At 42.3% G+C, this 15384-nt stretch overlaps 1 protein-coding gene across 4 annotated transcripts; it reads left to right on the plus strand.

Moving 5' to 3' along the window:
* The first annotated feature begins 22 nt into the window (after positions 1-22).
* On the plus strand, positions 23-7893 carry fancb (FA complementation group B). Of its 4 annotated transcripts, none has more exons than XM_014164836.2 (10): positions 23-417; positions 654-1228; positions 1430-1647; positions 1722-1877; positions 2114-2206; positions 2391-2519; positions 2668-2831; positions 5572-5984; positions 6215-6455; positions 6686-7893. In XM_014164836.2, exons 2-10 carry the CDS (start codon positions 718-720, stop codon positions 7101-7103), a joined length of 2343 nt encoding a protein of 780 aa, XP_014020311.1. In that variant the 5' UTR covers positions 23-417; positions 654-717; the 3' UTR covers positions 7104-7893. The 4 variants fall into 4 exon arrangements, with proteins under 4 accessions (XP_014020311.1, XP_045560612.1, XP_014020310.2 ...); XM_014164834.3 differs by having other exon boundaries at positions 99-206; positions 316-417; positions 654-1647; XM_045704656.1 differs by having other exon boundaries at positions 654-1647.
* The last annotated feature ends 7491 nt before the right edge of the window (positions 7894-15384 follow it).

The following is a 15384-nucleotide window of genomic DNA, read 5'->3' on the forward strand; positions in this document are numbered from 1 at the left end:
GCGCACTGAAGTCGGAAGTCGGAGTTTTCCGAGTTACCAGTTATTTTGAATGCGACAACTGTTCACGTGTATGTTGTTGGAAACAAGACTGGCTATCCCACAATGCAAAGTTTGTTACGTAATTGAAAGCGTTAGATTTGGGTCACGTGCTTCGCCGGATGAGCGGCAAATGCTGAACACAATTTGTTGCGGAAAGTAGATGCAGAGTATTGACAACTTTATATGAGACTTGTATAACCTTATATATAACCACATCAACTTATATGAACCATTTTGGTATTTGGCCATAAAACACTCTACCCATCTTCTACGCAGGCGACATGAATCAAGGGCACCTTGACTGAGTGCTGGCGCGATGTTTTGACAGTGAAAATTTGATTGCTAATTATTTGACTAACTTTTGCCCCGTAACTGCAGGTAAGCATCACCGGTTTATCTTTCATAGTTGTATCGCGAAATCACGTAGCTAGCTAGTTAACTGCATGTTTGTTCGGTGCAATTTTGGGGTTTAGTGCAAGTAAGTTAACTAGCTAACGTTACAGTAACTGGCTACAATAACTACAATACAGCAGCTGAGCATTTCAGTCAACTGATTAAGCTAGCTAGCTTAGACAAGCTAAACTCAACTAGTGTCATGTGCATATACTTTTCAGGTGACGAAGAGGGGACACAGATGACACCTGCTGAACTCATCCTACTGTGGATAAAAGTACCACAATGACACATGACAGTCCCAACCAACACACGAAGCTGCTGTCCTTCCATGGTGATATTCTCACATTTCAGTGCAAACTCCCCAATCCCAGAGATGGCGAAAGTCGAAGAAGATCAGAATTGGCTTTCAGTAGACTGACATTTCAACAGGATGGCTGCACTTTCTTAAAGGGGAGTGGTGGTATGGCCGTCATCAACAGAAAGAGTTCATCTGATGTTGATATAGTGGCATGCACCTTTGCCCTACATGTGACAAACAGAGTCACTTCGCCATGCATTTTACTGATACAGAGCAAGAAGGGAGATGTCTTCAAGTACAGCCTTCTCACTCTGAGCAGCTCAAATAGATTAGAGCCACATATGGAGTTTAAACTGCCATACCGAATGAAAGACAATGTTACTATCTTGCAAGGCCCTACTGTATTATGGCGCCATGCAGGTATTGTCTTCTACACATCACTGCAGGCAGGTGAAGTTAGACAAATACCTATCAAGCTCTCTCTGAATTGTATTGGTGAGTTTCCCCTCAACAAAAGAAAAATATTCATACTAGGTTACCAAACACAATCAAAAGAATGCCTGAAAGATCAGTTGGACGCTCCAGGCGGGAGCAAAACCATGGGGTATTTTGTAGAGGATGGACAAGTATTTAATGCAGATCTGATCTTACCTCATGCCTATAGTTCCATCACACAGTGTGTATTTGTGATCTCAGCTGAAGAGGTGAACAGTGTGTTGAAATCAACTGTGGTGGCAGCGACCAGTAAAAAGCAGTTGGTGTATTTTGAGAACGGCATTCCCAGAGAGGTATGTCTGCTTCCCTTTGAAGAACCTCAACACATTCAGATGGTCAACACTGGACGCAATGGATGTCTGTTTGCCATCTATTTCAACGATGGACATGTCTGTGCAGTGTGGAAAGATACTTTTCAGGTATTGTTATGCTATTTTGGGTGCGCTACCATGCTTACTGTATAATTCTCATGGCCCTGTTCTGTCTCCCACAGGTAGCATCATGCTGGTCAGGTGTGAGCTCCCTACATGTGGATGACTTTTTGAGCTGTGGAACAGATCAGATGCTGCTGGTCTTTGGAAGCCAGAGCCCTCCTGTGGATCCAGTGGATCTTTTCCTCATCACAGATCTCTGCGGGACAACCTATTCTGTGAGACACTACTATTTGTTTTTCTTTACCAGTTTTCTTTACATTTACATTTTAGTCATTTAGCAGACGCTCTTATCCAGAGCGACTTACAGTAGTGAATGCATACATTTCATACATTTTATAACACCCAACTTATACCCCTAAATGTTGTATATAACAAGGTTCATATCAGGTGTTTTGTTAACCAAATGCCTAAAGGTACAGTTCTGATCTTTAAAGATGGTTGTATGTTTCAGCATGGACAGGAGAGCAGTGAAGGACAGCAGGCATCTGACACAGCTCAGGAGAACTACCTCCTAACTGTCCAAGCTCTACAGTCCAGACTACAGGTATATTATTACATTCAGGAGAACAACATCACAGCTGTTATTCTGTAGTTGTGTATTTGGGTGCTAATGAGAACAATGCATCAATTATTAAACAGTTGTCATGTTTGGAGTGTATTGTCCAGATGCAACGATATTCCAGTTTATCCAACATGTTGCTATTTTCCCCTATGTTGTGTTTCTTTAGAGTGGCCTGACCTTGCTCCAGGATCTTCAGAGAGATGTGAGGGTGAAGGAGAGGGTTCTACGCCAGTCAGTCCAAGCCCTCACAGACCTGGTCTCAGGAAGAGAACACATTCTCACCCAGACAGAGCAGGTGATTGTCATGCTTACCTTTCTTACATTATGCTTACCTTTCTTACATTATTATCATGATCTTTCTCACATGACAATTCAATATATGCCAGATGTATGTAACTGTTATCATATTGGTGTTGATGGTAGTCTTTGATCCTCTCTAACAGGAAGGCCTTGTTTCTCTATGGGATGATGAGCCAGAGGACGAGGCCATTCATGAGAAGAGGCAGGTTATGCCAGTGGTGCCACCACCTCTAGTGGACAGTCTTTGGCACCGTGTCATTGAAGACCGCTTGATTGTGGGCGTGATACTATCCACAGAGAGTACCATGTAAATATACTTCTCTCTCTATATCAGTTGATATTTTCACTGTCAAGTGAGCTCGTTTCAGCCCTATGAACATTGCATCTTATTTTCCTCAGTTACGTATCATTGAACATCAATTGTTAGTAGTGAATTTTGGCGCTTCTAATTTTATTGATATCTTCTTAATTTTATGGAGCTGAGGGCATGCCTATGGTAATGATAGCGGCAGTGTTAAAGTAATGATAGTATGTGTTAACGGGCTCAGTCAAGCATGGTTCCTGCCTGGTGAAAGCCACTTACCAGATGTTACATCCCACAGTGGCTGACCAGATTTCTTTACCTACCAACAAGAGCAATTCCCCAAACCAAAAGACAGAGATCAAAAAAACAACCAGAATATTGATCTTTAAATCCACTCACTTAAATCACACCCGAAAGATAATGTTTCCCCTCCGGACATTTGTCTCACTAACTAGGTTTCAATCCAATTGGTGACAAATATTGTAAAATCTGCATATGCGCAAAACAATATGCGCATTTTCCCATCAAAGATGTGGCTTCATCCAATTTACTTTTTGCGGACAAAAGGCAGTGATGCCTTAATGCACATAAATTACTTTTGCGGTTAAATTCCCATGTACCGAGAGAGAGGAAAAAAAGGGTTTACATCGCATTTTTCATTCTACTGATGGGTTTTGTCACAAAAAATGTTGCCTTTTTAAATAGCGAATGTTCCCACTCTGGCCATGGCACGTGCGCTCTAGCAACAGCTTGCACATATAGTGCAGGTATGGCCTACATCAGTGGTTCCAAACCTTTGTCCGTTACCGTACCACCAACTGAATTTTGCTCTGCTAGGGGTTACCCCCTCGTGTATTTTACCAGTAGTCCTATGGTCTCAAATCTTCTTAAGTACCCCTTGGTTGGGAATCTCTGACCTACATGATGAGATTATTATTATGTCAAACGACAGCCAAGCATAGATCATAATGTCACCAGAATATTGGAAAAGAGCATCAAGCTCATCGCTGTGAACTTTCACCACCCTGTGAACTTCACAATTTATTTCATCTGTAGCTTAATAAACTGCATGCTTTCCTGAGTTGTAGTGAGAGGACTACACAACTTATCGCGTGACTCCAATTTTACTTCGATATTATGGTTATTTTATCAATATGTGCGCATAAAGGTGTTTCCACCACCATTTCTCGCAAAATTAATTGTACCGACACAAAAAGATTCCATCTTGTCTAGCGTATGTTGGTTTGTCGACACTCGAATAAAAAGTGAGATGGAAACCTGGTTAATATCGCAGAACATATACAGCTTAGATCATGATTGCATTGATGAGGATATATAGCAGACAAACGTAACATCAAATGCTGTTTATGCCTGTGAAGTGCACTCAAAGCAAGACTGAAGGTGATATCAATAATGTCTTCCCTTCCACCCAGTTGCCTTGCCTCAGCCTCCTGTAGAAGAGCTACTATTAGGAGCCAGTCTTACTCTCTCGGGCGATAACTCTCCAGACTTTGAGAAATTACTCTACAGCAGCCACATGCCTATCTGGTCACCATGGCAACATACTCGCCAACAGCCCTCAGAGCGGTTTCTGTGGGAGCGCAGAGCAATCAAGAGTCCAAGTTGCGCCACCTGTTCTGTTTTAACTTGGGCGCATGTCTTGAGGATGGAGAATATCATCCTTATGGTGGAATTGCCTGGGGGCCCTCAGTGCTGCTGCCGTGGGTTAACATGGCACTGGTACAGCTCAAGTAGTACATAGGCTCTCCAGACAGTCTGAGATCACTCATCTGTTTGTTCTTTCACGCGTTCTTTTGGTCTTTCATTTATTCGCTCACTCACTTCATTAATGCTAAATGTATTTGATTCCCTGTGCGGCAGACTACTGTGTCCAAGTGATTGTTACTGACGTGTTATACACTGAACAAAATTATAAACGCAACATATAGATTGGTCCCTTGTTTCATGAGCTGAAATTAAAGATCCCAGAAATGTTCCATACACACCAGAAGCTTATTTATCAAAAATATTGTGCACAAATTTGTTTACATCCCTGTTAGTGAGTGTTAATCCTTTGCCAAGATAATCCATCCACCTGACAGGTGTGGCATATGAAGAAGCTGATTAAACAGAATTATCATTACACAGGTGCACCTCGTGCTGGGGACAGTAAAAGGACACTGATGTGCAGTTTTGTCACACAACACAATGCTACAGATGTCTCAAGTTTTAAGGGAGCGTGCAATTGGCATTCTGACTGCAGGAATGTCTACCAGAATTGTTGCCAGAGAATTGAATGTTAATTTCTCTACCATAAGCCGCCTCAACATCGTTTTAGAGAACTTAGCAGTACGTCCAACTGGCCTCACAACCGTAGACCACGTGTATGGCGTCATGTGGGCGAGCGGTTTGCTGGTGTCAACGTTGTGAAGAGTGCCCCATGGTGGGGTCATGGTATGGGCAGGCATAAGCTACGAACTCAATTGCATTTTATCAATGGCAATTTTAATGCACAGAAATACCATGACGAGCTCATGAGGCTCATTGTGAGGCCCGTTTCGTTTAAGGTATCTGTGACCAACAGATGCATATCTGTATTCCCAGTCATTTGAAATCCATAGATTAGGGGCCTAATGAATTTATTTCAATTTACTGATTTCCTCATATGAACTGTAACTTCGTAAAATATTTGATATTGTTGCCTTTTTTTATATTTTTGTTCAGTATATTTATTTTCTTCTAGCTCAACGGAGAGTGTTACTTTATCCATCCTGAGAGAGAGAGGCCAGAGCCAGACGCCTGCGGTCATCCAGACCCACAGCCAAGCGTCCTGGTTCCCCACACCCAGCCCCTCCACACCCAGCCCCCTGTCTCCCTGCTCTCACACAGAGCCAGCGGCTAAGAGGAGCAGGCGGGCCGGTGCCAGCGGAGCTCGTGCCACACACCGACTGGCAGTGACCGCTGTGACTGACCTGACCCCTTTGCTGACCTCTGGCAGTGTCAAATGCCCCATTATGCTCCATTACGTCCACAGACAGGGATCTTCGGCCTCTGTAACCGCTCCGGGACCAACAGTGGTCCAGTGTGGTCAAATCCAAGTTGATATTCAGGTCAAACACCACCCCCAGCTGATGACCAACAGTCAGCTCACAACAGGTAAAACTGTGACACTTCATATCAGTGGACGGTCAATAAGTAAGAGCTCTGTAACTCCCTGTATGATAATTGGTAGTCGTTTGTGTATGCAGTTACATACAGTATGTGGACATCTTCACGTCTTTTCTTAATAGTATAATAGTATTGCTTACTCATTGAATAAACAGTTAATACAGTATGTAGTGTGTTCACTATTCTATTGCATTCTATTTTCTTTCCTGTCTCTCTAGATGAGGCTAGAGAAGACCTGCTTAGCCTATTGGCTGTGCTGGATGCCTGGACCTTCCTGATCCACTCCCCTGACCACACACTGTGTGATGTGGCTGGCTGGATCCAGACAAGCATGCCCTGTGAGAGGCTAGAGATCAGCCCACACTACTTACTGGCCAATCCTGCTGGGCCATCTGCTGTCATGCTGTTTCACTGGCAGCACAAAACACCTTTCCAGGGAGAATTATCCGTCCACTGCAGGTAGCTAATCTTTGCTTACAATGCCGTTTGATATGTTCAACGAATTAGGAAATGATCCACGAGTGATTAAATTACTTAGTGGTGGGCCATGCATGAATGTTCCTTAATCCAAATATACTGGAACATTTAATGGCGCTGTAATACTTCAATGGTATAGTTCGTTTCGAGACAGATAAAACACAAATAATATTTATATATCTCATGATATTTACTTAATTGTTCACCTGTAGCCAGTTCAAGGTGCTGCAGTTCCTCGACTCCCTGTTTGGTTTCCTGCCAGCATCCTGCTCCATCCTGCCCCTCAGACAGCGGGGAGGAGACAGGACGGCACCACGACTGGCCCATTCCCTGGAGAAAGAGGTACTGTCACTCAAACAGGGCATGTCGTCTTTGCTCCATGGCGAGGAAGAGGAGATGGAGGAGGGGAAGAAGAGCAGTGGAGTGAAGAAGATGGAGCCCCCTGATCCAGGCTCTGCTGAGGGACTCCAGAGGTGCAGGGAGGAGTGGCAGCGGGACAGGGAGAGGAGCAGGAGGCTGTTGAGCCCCCTGGTGGGCGTGGAGCGCTATCGCAGATTGACCCAGAGCCTAACCCAGGTACAGCTGGAAGGAGATGTAGCTGCCCTCCTAGAGACACAGACACTAATTTAGCCTTGCAATGCATTGACATGCACACTCAGTGGCCAGCCCAAATTCTTCGGTTCATGGGAACGTAGCTCAATTGGTATCAAGGGACATAACGGGTGCCAGGAAAACATTCCCCACACCATTATACCACCGCCACCAGCCTGTACCGTTGACACCAGGCAGGATGGGACCATGGACTCATGCTATTTACGCCAAATCCTGACCCTGCCATCAGCATGACGCCACAGGAACCGGGATTAGTCGGACCAGGCAATGTTCTTCCACTCTTCAGTTGTCCAGTGTTGATCGAGTGCCCACTGGAGCCACTTCTTGTTCTTAGATGATCGGAGAGGAACCCGGTGTGGTCGTCTGCTGCAATGGCCCATCTGTGAAGAGGACCGACGAGTTGTGCATTCCGAGATGCCGTTGTACTGCGCACGTGACTCACTGTCTGTAGGAGCGGACCATTTTTGTGAATGGGGTGGTGTACCTAATAAACTGGCCACAGTGCAGTGTAGTTCCTTTTTATTTCTATGTCTTCTACAGGATTGTATGGTTACCTTCTTTTGGTTTCTAATATTCTGTATGTTCCTTTTATCAATGAAATGTTGAGATTCAGTCCAGATGATCACTGTCTTATGCCATGTTGAACTGAGTGCTACCTTATGCATTGTCATTAGTAATGAGAAGTTACAAACCTGAGATGCAATTCACCCTGTAGGTTACTGTAATTATTATGTTAATCTCTCATACTGTAAACCTGCCTGTACCTATAGTTCCTCAGATGTACGGTCCATTAAAAAAAGTATTCATACGCCTCGACTTATTCCACATTTTGTTACAGCCTGAATTCAAAATTGATTAAATATATGTTTTGTTTCATCCATCTACACACAATACTCTATAATGACAAAGTGAAAATGTTCTGAGAAATTGTTTCAAATGTATTAAATGAAATACAGAAATCTAATTTACCTAAGTATCTCTCTTACTCAATACATGTTAGAATCACCTTTGGCAGTGACTATATCTGTGAGTCTCTCTGCGTAAGTCTCTAAGAGCTTTCCACACCTGGTATGTACAATATCTGCCCATTTTATTGTTATTTAAATTCTTCAAGCTTGTTCTTCATTTAAGTCAGCATTGATGGGGTGGAGCATTGCTCTCTACAGTAGTTTCTGTTTCGAGAAGGGGCTCAGCCTAGTCGGTTATGGCGCTTCACAACAAGTAAATAGTTTCACTTCCTTTTATTAGCACCTCAAAACCAATGGTGCTTTATTTCTACTGAAGTAGCAGAACAGCAGCATACAGTGCCTTCAGAAAGTATTCACACCCCTTTGTGATTATTATTTTTTGTGGTTAGAGCCTGAATTTAAAATGGACAAAATAAACATCTCATCCATCTAAACACAATACCCCATAATGACAGTTTAAAAAATATATTTCAAATGTTTCTCACTAACATAAGAATTCACACCCCTGAGTCAATGCATGTTAGAATAACCTTTGGCAGTAATTACAGCTTTGAGTCTGGCTAGGTCTCTAAGAGATTTGCACATCTGGATTGTACAATTATTGCCCATTATTTTCAAAATGCTTCAAGCTCTGTCAAATGTGTTGTAGGTCATTGCTAGACAATTTTCAAGTCTTAACAGATTTTCAAGCAGATTTAAGTCAAAACTGTAACTCACCCACTCAGGATCATTTGCTGTCTTCTTGGTATGCAACTCGTGTAGATTTGCCCTTGTGTTTTAGGTTACTGTCCTTCTGAAAGGTCAATTCATCTCCCAGTGGTACAGCACACTGAACCAGGCTTTCCTGTATAATATTGGCTGTGCTTAACTCCGTTTTCTTTTTTTGTCCTGAACTCCCTTGTCCTTAATGATTACAAGCATACCCATAACATGATGCAGCCACCACTATGCTTGAAAATATGGAGAGTGGTACTCAGTAATGTTGTATTGGATTTGCCCCAAACATGACACTGTATTCAGGACAAAAACTGAATTGTTTTGCCACTTTTTTCCAGTAATACTTTAGTGCCTTATTGCAATATTTGTATTCTGTACCATCTTCCTTTTCACGCTGTCAATTATGTTAGTATTGTGGAGTAACTACAATGTTGTTGATCCATCCTCAGCCATTTAAACTCTGTAACTGTTTTAAAGTTACCATTGGCCTCATGGTGAAATCCCTGAGCTGTTTCCTTCCTCTCCAGCAACTGAGTTAGGAAGGATGCCTGTATCTTTGTAGTGACTGGGTGTATTGATACACCCTCCAAAGTGTAATAACTTCACCCTGCTCAAAGGGAGATTCAATGTCTGCTTTTTTTGTTTGTGAGACATTGGAAAACATCCGTGGTCTTAGTTTGAAATTCACTGCTCGACTGAGGGACATTACAATTATCTGTATGTGTGGGGTACAGAGATGAGGTAGTCATTAAAAAATCATGTTAAACACTATTATTACACACAGTGAGTCCATACAACTTATGACTTAAGCTAGTTTTTATTCCTGAACTTATTTAGGTTTGCCATAAGAGGTTGAATAAGTACTTATTCTCCTTTTTTGTTTTTAATTATTTGGTAAAATACTTTTTTTTTTAAACGTCTAAACAATATTCCACTTTGACATTATGGGGTAGTGTCTGTGGGCCAGTGACATATATGTTTAGTCCCTTTCAAATTCAGGCTGTAGCACAGCAAAATGTGGAAAAAGTTGAGTTGTGTGAATACGTTCTGAAGGCACTGTATGAATGTGTGCGCGTGTGAATGCATGTCTCCCTTGGACCACCTTCTGTGCTTCACACCTCTAATCTGTGTGTAATAGCTACTCCTCTCTCCCCTCAGACCGGCAGCCTGTGAAACGCTGCTGCTGCTGTGCCCACTGGGAGAGACGGACTTCTTACTCTGATCTGAAGTGTGAAACACTGTGTGTTCAGAATGAAACTTTAGGAGGTAACGGGATGGCAAAGGTCTACACCTGCCTCCCTGGTTAGTAGCTGAGAATGCTTTGTGTCTCTTCCCTTTATGGCTCAGCTATGTTTTCTGTAAGATGCTATAAAATAAACCCATCTTGGATATTGTCTTGTCTTGACCAAATGTAGTACAGTTACTATGTGTGCTCAAACAGCAGCTTTCTTATGAGTCATCATCCCAGGCTGTTTGACTAAAGGTGTCTGCTAAGACGGATGGTGTAGTTCTACCAGGTTTTTGGCCCCTAGTTTTGTGAAGTTCACCCCTGGAGGACCCTAGGATGGGGATGTGCCGTTTTGGTTCTCGTAAAGTCAGGAGCTGCTGTGTCGCGATCTGTCTGTGGCACACTGTCTGACCAGAGAAATTCTACTTTTCTCTCTCTTTCACCACCATGCTATCTGTGCTCCCTCCAATGCCTAAGGCTGTTATTGGATCCAGGGCTCTTGGACTCACTGTCACAATACTTTTTGTCTAGAAAACATACTTGGACAACATTGTTGTAGGCACTGTTTGTTTTCATTGTCATGGGATTCTTTGCAAAATAATAAAAATAAAAAGCCATGCAATTCAAATGATTCAGCTTTGAACCTGTTTTGTGAGAACTGTATCATCTGGTGATACCTGCCTTTTGTGTTTTACTCTGCTGTCTGTCTTTTTCACAACACTCACACTAATTCACACCTTTGGCCTCCTTCAAACACACAGGTTTTTAGGTTTTCCTCTGGGGTTTGGTATACAGCGCCTGCACTGAGGCACCTGCTCGATTTGTTATGGTATCAGCTGGGGATGGTTTTCTGCCTGGAGGCCTCTTCAAACCTCACTGCCTGGCAGGCTGAGGAGAATGCATGGGGATTTGTTTTGTCATCCCATTATTGCAAGCTAACTTTCGTTAAGTTTGAGAAGGATGACTGCAGGGCATCTGCCCTCGATCCACAGAAGTGTTTTCATCAGAATGAAGAATGCGGTTCCTGACAGAGAAATGTCATCAGGCACCATTGCAGACGAGGACCAGACATGAAGCTTGCATATGCATCTTCTCCGAAGCCAAAATATACTGAACAAAAATATAAACGTAACATGCAACAATTTTAAAGATTTTACTGAGTTAGTTCACGTAAGGAAATCAGTCAATTTAAATAAATTAAATAGGCCCTAATCTATGGATTTCACATGACTGGGAATACAGAACTGCATCTGTTGGTCACATATACCTTAATAAAAGGTAGGGGCGTGGATCAGAAAACCAGTCAGTATCTCCTTTGCATAGAGTTGATCAGGCTGTTGATTGTGGCTTCTGGAATGTTGTCCCACTCTTCAGTTGCTGGCGGCAGATGAATGGCACAGCAATGGGCTTCAGGATCTCGTCACAGTGTCTCTGTACATTCAAATTGCCATCGGTAAAATGCAATTGTGTTTGTTCTCCATAGCTTTTGCCTGCCCATACCATAACCCCACCGCCACCGTGGGGCACTGTTCACAACGTTGACATCAGCAAACCGCTTGCCCATACGACGCCATACACGTGGTCTGCGGTTGTGAGGCTGGTTGGACTTAATGCCAAATTCACTGGTAACAGCTCTGGTGGACGTTCATGCAGTCAGCATGCCAATGTAACCGATGTGAAATGGCTAGTTAGTTAGCGGTGGTGCGCGCTAATAGCGTTTCAATCGGTGACGTCACTCGCTCTGAGACTTGAAGTAGGGTTTCCCCTTGCGTTGCAAGGACCGCGGCTTTTATGGCGCGATGGGTAACGATGCTTCGTGGGTGTCAGTTGTTGATGTGTGCAAGGGTCCCTGGTTCGAGCCCAGGTTGGGGCGAAGTGAGGGACGGAACCTACACTGTTACACCAATTGTATGCTCCCTCAAAACGTGAGAGATTGGCATTGTGTTGTGACAAAACTGCACATTTTAGAGTGGCCTTTTATTGTCCACAGCACAAGGTGCACCTATGTAATGATCATGCTGTTTAATTGGCTTCTTGATATGCCACATCTGTCAGGTGGATGGGTTATCTTGGCAAAAAAGAAATGCTCACTAACAGGGATGTAAACAAATTTGTGCACACAATTTGAGAAAAGTAAGCTTTTTGTGCATATGGAAAGTTTCTGTGATCTTTTATTTCAGCTCATAAAACATGGGATTAACACTTACATGTTGCGTTTAATATTTTTGTTCAGTGTAGTTTGAAGGTTATTATAGGGCAATTCTGCCACTTTTCAAACTCATCTCCAGCACCATACCAGAGTCTACATATGTGAAAATGGCACGTTTCTATGATCTTTGGTTAAAAAGATAAGAAGAAAGGTCTCAGAAAAACTGCTTTTCAAAATCTGCAACGAGTCCAGAGGGAAGGTATCTTCTTTCTCCACACGTCACTCCGAATCTCGTAGTGTTTGAAAATCACTGTTTTTAAAATGACATCGGGTAGAAGTTTTTCACTTTTTTTTCTACAAAATTTAGATATGTGCTGTTTTCACATATGTAGACACTGGTATTGTTCTGGATATGAAAATTTGCTTGAAAAGTGGTGGAATTGGCCTTAAAGACATGAAGGCAATTTGCCCGTCATTCCAGATTTAAATCCGTTGACAAGACAACATGTAGCCTAGTTTCCATCTTGTACAGTTTATTGGAATTCTTATGTTGCTGAACATGAATCACAATTTAATAATATATTAAGGGACAAACAAGCCCCAGATACTTGATTGACTGTTTCCAGAGGCATCGTTGTGCTAATGTTAACACCAACAATGATGAGTGTTGTTGGTGGAGAGAAGTCATTGTTTATGTTGATTCTGAGTGACAGGAGGTCAACCTTGATCGCTCTGCTCCTGGCTTGGTTAGTATAGCTATTGACTAAGGTTCCTCTCGCTGCAGGACTATGTCGCAGGGTGACGTTTATTGGGATTACTCTTGTCCTAGAGGCAGAGCTGAGGGATTTACACTAGATGGGCCAGTTGCAATGTCAAAATTAGCTAAATCTGTACAAAAACATTGCTTTTTGGTCTCTAAAGGATATTTCGGGATTTTGGCAATAGGCCCTTTATCTAATTCCCCAGAGTTAGATGAACTTCTGGATACCATTTTTATGACTTTGTCCAGTATGAAGGAAGTTAGAAGTAGTTTCACGAACCAATGCTAACTAGCTTTAGCACAATGACTGGAAGTTTAAGGGCCTCATTGCCAAACTCACAAAGTATCCCTTTAATTTATGGTTAGGCATAAGGTCAGCAGTGTGGTTAAGGTTAGGGTTAGGTTTCAAATCAGATTGTATGACTGTTTCTGTGCCAGCTAGTGACTACCCTCCAGTACATGAGTCATCCCAATAAATGCCTGTGACTCTGTGTCAAATCTATATGGAAATACATAGGCTTATTGATTACAATAGAGAAGTAGGCACAACTATACCAAGTGTCTCTACATTGAAGATGTATTTCGACTTCACCTTGACTAGTAGTCGTGGAAGTACTCTCTCACCCTGTGTTTATTGACTACAATTCCAAGTATCACACTTGCAGTATTCCAAATCCAATATTTCTTATGCAGATAGTCTAAAAAATAAATACTCTTAAAAGCGCTTCCCAGTAATGTGTTTGAATGGAACCATCACAGACACTTTTTAAGTAGACCTCAGACGTAAATCCCAATTGTGTGACTTTATCAAATATCAATCATGTATTATGGTATTTGTTCAATTTAGCAACTCCCCCGCGTTCTTTCCTTATCACATCCTAACACATTTATATTAGTTTCTGATTTGACTACTTCTTCTGACTGATGGGACATGCCTGACTCAGTCAAAGTGTAGGGTTGCTCAGTCTAATTCCTCTAATTCCTATAATTGTACATGTCCCATTAGGAGCATAAACAGTGTTTTATCAGTTCTCGTTAGTAACCATATCTCTGAGCAGTACAACTCTGTGATAAGAAAAGGATATTTATTTATGCACTTTGGAGTAGGGATTTAGAATGATAGAATCGTTGTGCTTTGAAAAATTCCTAAGAGCAGGGAAACCAGTCTTGGAAGGCCAGGAGGGGAATCGAAGCATGCACAGACAGTTCAGTCTCATTGATTATAGACTAGCTATATTGAGCCATGACAAAGGAGCTGAGATCAATACTCTGTAATATCAGCAGCGTCCCCATCTACAGTAGTAGCACTGGGTTTTACGTCTGTCCAACCTCTAAAGGTGGGAATTGAATTGACATTAAGTGGTTTTGTTAGTTAGTTTGTATAGACTTGGGGGGGCTGTTTTGATTGTTCCAGTCAGGATAATGGGTTAACATTGGTTTGAGTTGGATGACAATGATAATAGCTTTGTTGTGGTCATCTATAAGGCTGGTTTAATCACTGGAATAACATAAAACAGTTTTCATTTGTCAAAATATTCATCTCCCAGCCTTTTAAAGAGGAGAAAGACAAAATATATTCTGTGACAAAATGATCCACCAGTTTTCAAACTCAATCAATCCCCACTTTCCCCACACACTGGCCTTTCCATTTCTGTGCAGTTGCTATGGAAACCCTGTCATTTCTTTTTTTCTCCCTCCCAGACCGTCTAGAAGCCTAATGAACGATTGGAAGTCGTATTTCCTCTCTGAGACAATTAAGATGCTATCTATTTTTACTCTTTATTCTGAAAATAATTGTATTTTTTTATAAGCTGTCACTGACTGGCTATTTCAATAAGACTGCATCCTTGCCTTTTAGACCAATAATGAACAGTGACGTAAAGTGTCACCTACAGTAAATGGGAGGTATTATTTGTAGACTATTAACATTATGAATCAGTTTAGAATCCTGATGTGAAACACTGTCAACCACAGTTGTATGCATTATTTTGCTTGGATAGAATCAATAATCTCCAATAGCACACTTTGTGTTGGATGTGGCTCTATGTTGATCTCTCGCATTCATTTCCAGCATGGTAATAAGGTCCAGTGAATTGATTAGTGGGAAAGGTAAGTCCAATATACAGTAGAGCAATGTTATCTTTTCTGTCTAATTAAGATGATTCACATGGTCATTTGGTGTCAGGGAGCACACCGTGATTCTCTCTGGGCAGCAGTGATTTCCATGGTTCTCACATTAAACAACTTCGGAGACAATTGCACTGAGTGGAGACCGTTTAGGAGGTGCTACCACTTAGCCCCAGGTGTATGTCTAATAGAATGTTTTTGCCGTGGCAGTGAAGCCACCCTGGCATTTTCTATTCAGGTGGTGTCCACACAGGTAAACGCTACCTGCTGTGATGTCTCGCCAACACACCGTGAGGTCCATTATCCTACATTAGCGGAAGCCCGCTGTCGCCCCAGGTCTGTGTCACACG

The sequence above is a fragment of the Salmo salar genome, chromosome 21 (assembly GCF_965601325.2).
Source record: "Salmo salar chromosome 21, fSalSal1, whole genome shotgun sequence".
Lineage (NCBI taxonomy): Eukaryota > Metazoa > Chordata > Actinopteri > Salmoniformes > Salmonidae > Salmo > Salmo salar.